Genomic DNA, 7,432 nt, shown 5'->3' on the forward strand with positions numbered 1-7,432 from the left:
TTCTTTGATTGTTTTATATAAAAAAAATAAAGTTCTCTTTAGTCCTACATCTTAGAATTGATAACACTATGATCAAAAAAGCTTCTATAAATATTTTAAATCGACGATATTAAAAAATATATTTTTCTTAGTTTCTTTTACTAAGATAAATATAATATTAAATTAAAATAATTTTTTTCATAGGGAAGTATATTACAATAGTTTATTGCTAGTACCTAATAATAAATATAAATCTTTGAAGATTTATAACGGTTAGTATTTCTAATTTAAAATTTAGATGGAAAATATAGATAAAAATAATAATAAAAATAATATAGTAACGTATCTTATTTCTCAAACAGATGCATTTAATTTTTTTTAAATATTTATTTTCTTTAAAAAAAAAAATTCTCTCCACATTTTTAGAGCTGACCAACACTATAATTACTGATGTCAGACTATATCTATAACTCTTGAAACACGTGGCAGGGTCAAGCAAAGGACACGTGGCTTGACCACATAGGTTATGATTTCATTACGTCTCATAGATTGTGTAACTTGGTAGGATCTTTGACTTTGAAACCCAAAATTATTACATGCTTGCCAACTAACTCAACCACCCATTCCATGCCAACCAAATAGATGCGAAATGTTTGAAAAAGATTTATTATTATTTTTATATTTTTTGTTACATTTTTAATTATAAATTATATTTTCAGTCTTTTTTATTTGGTTTAACGGTGGAGATCTGGATTGGGCCAAGTCAACCGGCGCCGCCCGATTAACCCGATCGGCCCGTGCAACTTCCTCGTTCACACGAGCGAGCGCGCGAGAAAATCTCGACGACAATGGCGACGACGATCGAGGAAGCGTTAGAAAAAGACGGTTGGTTTCGTCTTTCGACGCAAATCGATTCCAAGCGTCTTCCCGTTTTCATGGGCAAAAGATCGGGCGGTGAGCCAATGAGATCGGTGCTGTCGGAGAAGGCCCTGTTCGCGGCGGCCGCCGGTGCGGCAGCCATTGCCGGCGTGCTCCTCCTCTCCAGCTTCTTCTCCGACGGTGGCCTCCGCTGCACGTTCCTCCCTACCATCTCCCGCACCTCCGACCCCACTTCGGAGCTGGCCGAAGCGCTGCTCTACTATGCGACGACGCCGGTGGTGCCGCAGCAGTCGCGCGCAGAGATCCGCCTCGCTTTCGACGTGCTCCGCCGCCGCTCCCCCTGCAACTTCCTGGTCTTCGGCCTCGGCCGGGACTCCCAGCTGTGGTCGGCCCTCAACCCCGGGGGCACCACTCTGTTCCTGGAGGAGGACCCGCAGTGGTACTCCACGGTGTTGAAGTCGACGCCGTGGCTGAAGGCGCACCACGTGAAGTATCGGACGCAGCTTTCGGAGGCGGAGGAGTTGATGAGGAGCTACAGAGCCGGCGAAGGCGAGTGCCGGCCATCGACTGGAGCGAAGGGGTTGCAGCGTAATGACCGGTGCAAGTTGGCGTTGGTGGGGCTGCCTGTCGAGGTATACGATCGGGAATGGGACGTGGTGATGATCGACGCGCCGAAAGGGTACTACCCGAAGGCGCCGGGGAGGATGGGCGCGATCTACACGGTGGCGGTGATGGCAAGAGGGCGTCGGGGAGCGGGGGACACCGACGTGTTCCTCCACGACGTCGACCGGCCGGTGGAGAAGAAGTTCGCAATGGAGTTTTTATGCGACAAGTATCGGGAGGGCGGCGCCGGCAGGCTGTGGCACTTCCGGATCCCGCCGGTCAACGTCACCTCCGTTGACTTTTGTTGACATTGTTTTTCTTCGATGGTTTTTCTCCCCTTGTTGAATTTTTTAAATAAAATATGAGATTGTTGAAATAAAGTAGGAATTCCGTCCTCGTATAATTTTCTTGGCTTCCTCTTTGCACAAGCCATCACAAATTTTGATGCTTTTTGTTGGCTAATGACCGTGGCAGTCTATATGCAAAGTTAATTGTTTTCATACTCATTTTTTATACAGAAGATCTGAATGGCGACCTTCAATTTGTTTCAAGAAATTGTGCAGAAATTTACTCTAAATACTTGATCGTGTTTGTGCAGAATGACATTTCAGGATTAAGGTAGTCGCTTACCAGGTGAGTAAGGAGTAAATGAATGAATTGGACAGACATTGGTGAGCTTTCCCTCAAACACACTTTCTTATATCTCCTAAGCAATGAGTTATAAGGAGGGATGTGAGTGACATAGATGAAGTTTGTCCCTTCCATATAATGAAAGTGATGTATGTGAATTCCTTGATTAAGTAGGACTACTAAAATATATGATCATGCTCAAATGAGTTAATATAAGATATTAAATTTATTTGTTTAAGTCTATTTATAGATCAATAAACACATAGATTGATAAAAAGATGACATGATCTATACCTCTTAAATCAATCAGATGTCATATACAAAAAGACTAAATTATATAATAAAATAGTCATAAACAGGTTAGGTCGAATCTACAACATTCTCGTCACTTAGGCATCCACGATGTATTTCTAAATATCACTCGTTGCTTGTGTCTTTAAAATGAGATTTTAGAGTCACTATCAATATTATGAGAACTATTGGACATAGAGAGCACATCAATTTTGTAGCTTGTTTTATTTTAGTATGACTAAAATAAAAGTATGCCTAAGTTTTAAATATAAAATTTATTTCAAATCTTAAACTTGTTAGATTAATGAATTAATCTAATTGGATCTTATTACTAGGTTAATTTAATTAGATTTTAAATTTATTGAATTAATGGTTATTTTAATATTTGTTTGGATTTTTCAAATAAGCACAAATTAAATAAAACCCATATTATATGCCTACGTTTTATTTTGGAAATGCAATAAGAAAGAAAATGGTCTTATTAGATAAGCGTTGGAGGTTGAGTAGGAACGCGATTTTATTTGATAAGATTATGTCAATCCTAGAAGTTAAGATTTTTTATCCCACCTTAAATAGTGGCTACACTACAACGTGGATACGGGAGACTCCAATTGTGCTTGTGAAATAGATATTTTTTTAATAAACTTCTGGGCTCTGGTGAGTCACTCGGACATTATTAAAGTAACCATTCTTTCGAGGTTTTTCAAATAGTCTCATTCATTGAACTTAGTACAAAATCTTGGTCTAACTAGTTAGGATCAGTTTCAGTTAGTTTCACTAAGTCAAATGCACTAGGTCGAAGTCATATCTTCCTAGACATGCATAGATAAAGCTTCCCTAACATACTATCATCCAAAACGTCACCAGTACCGTAGGTTAAGTTAAATTTTTGTCCCTTTAAGCTAATCCTAATTACCCTGCCGGGTAGGTTATTTTTGGAGGTGTCGATTAGTTTGGAGGCTCCCCTTAAATTATTGATCTGGATTAAATTTTAGTTCTGGGTTTATGTCAATTACTTTTATAATTGTAATGAACTTGATGATAATTAGGGGTTGAGTTGGTTTTGTAATTATTTCTATGGTTTGACTTTGGTTTGGTTGATTTAATTTCATGTTTTAAATTTTGATTTGATTTTACATAATATATTTTATCTTTGGGTATATAGTATTGGTTAATTCATACTTGCGTTGTTAGACATACTTTTGGAACCCAAACTTTAGTTTGTGTTTTGGTTTGAGTTACAAGTGACATAAATGATTTATTTGTTGAGCTGGACTTGTAACCAAGCCCAGATTTGTTGTATACTATTTTTTGATTATTTAATATTAGATTCAAATTTTTAGATCTAGTTGTGAAATTTTCTAACAACCCTTTAAGTTTGTTAATTTTAATTTTTAGTGTTGAATTTTCCACCTCAAGTTTTACAACTTGATTTGGATTAGATTTTTCAATTTGTTCCTTGAGGTGTTGGTTTTCCTTAAGGAGCATTTTATTTTGATTTTCGTGTTTGGTTAATTTTCTATTTAAGCATGCAATTACTTTAAAGAACTTCTTGCTTAAATTAAAATATACCTCATCGGAACCTTCGGAAACGAGTACGGACTCGTGTCTCGATTCGGGTTCGAACCCATCTTCTGATTTGTCCTCCAATTCTGATTCGCGGGCCATCATTGCGAGGTAGCTTCGGTGCATCTGATCTTTGGCATCTGATTCATCTAAAGACGATTCACCCCACGTTATTTTGAGTGCCTTCTTTTTGGTTGCCTTGGTTTTGTCGTTCTTCAGCTTCGGACACTCGTTCTTGTAGTGACCCTTCTTGTTACATCCGAAGCAAGTCACATTCTTTGGTTCGGTAGTGGAGTTGATCTTCTGCAGGTCATTTCTGCTGAAGTTCTTCTTTCTCCTGGTGAATATTTTTCTTACCAAGTTCACAAGGTGTTCTTCATCTTCTGAGTCTTGGTCAGACTCACCTTTAGATTTAGGCTTGGTTCTTGACTTTTCTTTAGAGGAACCTGTAAAAAGAGCAACACCTTTCTCGGTTCTAGCGTTAGTTTGTTTGTGTAGCTCAAGTTCACAAAATAATTCATCTAATTTTAATTTTGAAAGATTCTTTGAAATCTTGTAGGCATCCATGATTGATGCCCTTAATGCATTTCGAGGAAATGCGTTCAGGGCGTACCTTATTAAATCGCAGTTCTCCATTTGGTGGTCGATAGTGTGAATCCCGTTCAAGATGTCTTTGATCCTCGCGTGGAGTTGACTTGCAAATTCTCCTTCCTGCATTTTAATATTAAATAATTTATTCAAGAAGAGATCTCGTTTGGTTACCTTGGCATCGCTGGTTCCCTCGTGAAGTTTGATGAGCTTGTCCCACAATTCCTTCACATTTTCGTGTGAGATCACTCAGCTCATCTCTTCTTTCGTTAGCCTGCATTGTAGTGTATTGAGGGCTTTGAAGTCCATCTGGACTTTTTTCTGTTAGAGTGTATACTAAAAACCTAGCTTTTGTAAATATTTATTTTTGAAAATAAAAGAATCACATTAGTCAAATGTCTACATTTTATTTGTTAAGTGTAGTTGTTTAATTAATTTATATTGTAGATAACATGATGTGTGATGTCACACACAGAAGATCATGTTATCAGTTCTTTATAAATTATAAACAGTTGATCATGACTAAGATGGAAAGGAACAAACCATTAGAATAGTCGTAGTGTAATTAGGTATTAGTTTATCTTGACTAATAAATTACACTAGTACACTCTAAGTGTATTGAGTAGGACCATTTTAGAAAAATTCTTTTTATACTGACTTAATAAAAGAACTAGACCTTAGTTATTATGGAAGTGTGTGCTCTTAATCCTAATATAATAATAACAAGCACATATATTTAATATTTATTTCTTTAACTTATTAAAGGGTGAGATTTAGTTCGATAAATCAATAGGCCCGATAAGTTAGGAAATGATATTACTTATAGTGTGTGTTGTTGATTATAGAAGGAAATTGTGTCCTAGTAATCTAGGTTGAAAATGCCCCCAAGAGGAGCTCATAAGGATTGTCATATTAAACCCTGCAGGTGGACTTAGTCCGACATGACAATGAGGTTGAGTGATACTACTCTTGGACTTAGATATTAATTAAGTGCGTTGTCAGTAACTTACTTAATTAGTGGACATTCATTATCTTAAACACAGGGAGACTAACACACTCATGATAAGAAGGAGCCCATAAATGTAATTTGGGATTGGTGTGGTAGTGAAACAATATCTCTCTAGTAGAATGAGTTATTGTTGATGAACTTGAGTTGTGTGTTTGGGGCGAACACAGGATACTCAAGCTCATCGGAAGGCCAAAACCAATTTCTCCTCTAGGTCCTTGTCGTAGCCTCATTAAAGTCTCAAGTTCATCCAAATAAAAGTCCTTCTTGGTGTCCAAGAAAGGAGGTCGGCCCATTGCTTGGTGACCAAGCAATGGCCGACCACTATCTCCTTAAGAGGGCCCATAATAAATTCAAATAGGAGAGGTGTTTTGAATTTTTAAAATCTTCTCTTTGTAGAAAACTATAAGTTTTAAAAGAGAGATTTTAATTTTAAAAACTTTCCTTATTTGAATTAGGCCACATGGTTTAATAGAGAGTTTTAAAAGTTTTAAAATTTTTCTTTTTTAACCATCCTCATGGTTTTAGAAAAAAGGAAGAGAAGTTTTAAAATTAAAATTTTCTATTTTTTTTATAACCATGTTAAAAAAGGAAATTTTTAGAAGAGAAGTTTTAAATTTTAAAACATGATTTTAATTTTTTTAAAACTTTCCTTTTTAACATCAACTTTAGGAAAGAGAGCTTGTAAAATTTTATAAGAGGATTTTTCTTGTAAAATTTTATAAAATTATTTTATTCTTTCCTTGATGATGTGGTCGACCACCCTTACTTGGTGCCCAAGCAAGGGGCCGGCCAATCAAAGGTTAAATTCAATTATGATTTGGTGATTTATTCAATCAAGAGGAAAGAAAAGGAAAAATAAAAGGGGGAAAGGAAAAAAACAAGAGGAAGATTTTAATTTTTGTAAAAATTCTTTCCTTATTTGATTTGGGCAAGTAATATAAAAGAAGGGATGAGGAGGCCTCATGAGATAACGATTCTTATTCTCTTGCTTGGTGATCCTCAAGTGGTCGACCCCTCTCTCCCTCTCTTTTCCCTTTACTCTCTTTTACTCCTTGGTGGTGGTGGTGGCCGAATTCTAGAGGAGGAAGAAGGCTTTGGGTGGTGTTCATCTTGGAGGATCGTCGCCCATACGACGTCCAAGGCGAGGCGAGGCGAGGCGAGGAATACGACAGAAGATCTTGAGGTTATTAGCATACAAATAAAAGGTATAATTAGCAATTATTTTCCGCATCATGCTACTTATTTTTCTTTGTATGAATTCCAAACACAAGAAGCATTAGATCTAGTTTTTCGAATTAGTAATTCGTGTTTGTGTTTTTCTTTGTTTTTCGAATTTGTGATTCGATTGTTCTTTTTGGTTAAACCTAGAGTTATATAAGGAAATTAAATATTAGCTTTCTTTAAAAGGTTTTATCTAGGCGGTAGTGGATGCTCTCATACCCAAGAAGGTCATGTGCCTCACCATGAAGTCCTAGAAGCCAATTTTAGAAATTAATATTTAATTGAATTTATAACATAGGTGGGTTTAGATCAATAGTGTTAAGTTCCGCTTGCGATCCAAATCTAAACTATTAAGAACAGATAAGTTAAATTTGGAATCAATAATGTTAAGTTCCGTTTACGATTCCTAATTTAACTTCTAAAGAACACAATAGGTTATTTAGGAAAGGTTCGACACTTGTACAATTTTTTGTACAGTGGAACCGGTACGATCTTCCTAGGACTAACCAACATCTTCTTCATCTTCGAATTCCATTGTTCCAGGTCCATTGGATTTCCAGAGTTGTCGACTGGAGCCTTATAGTCTCTGGTGACGCTAAACCACTGGTCGAAGTCGGTCTTCAGATAGACCTCCATTTGCTTCTTCCAGTACGGAAAGTCATCACC

The 7,432-nt window shown here is 36.9% G+C and overlaps 1 protein-coding gene across 1 annotated transcript; it reads left to right on the forward strand.

Annotated features, from left to right (window-relative positions):
• The first annotated feature begins 913 nt into the window (after nt 1–913).
• LOC122012564 (probable methyltransferase At1g27930) lies at nt 914–1,819 on the forward strand. The gene has a single exon (XM_042569144.1). The coding sequence runs from the start codon at nt 915–917 to the stop codon at nt 1,767–1,769; it is 855 nt and encodes a 284-aa protein (XP_042425078.1). The 5' UTR covers nt 914; the 3' UTR covers nt 1,770–1,819.
• The last annotated feature ends 5,613 nt before the right edge of the window (nt 1,820–7,432 follow it).

The sequence above is a fragment of the Zingiber officinale genome, chromosome 8A, assembly GCF_018446385.1.
Source record: "Zingiber officinale cultivar Zhangliang chromosome 8A, Zo_v1.1, whole genome shotgun sequence".
NCBI lineage: Eukaryota > Viridiplantae > Streptophyta > Magnoliopsida > Zingiberales > Zingiberaceae > Zingiber > Zingiber officinale.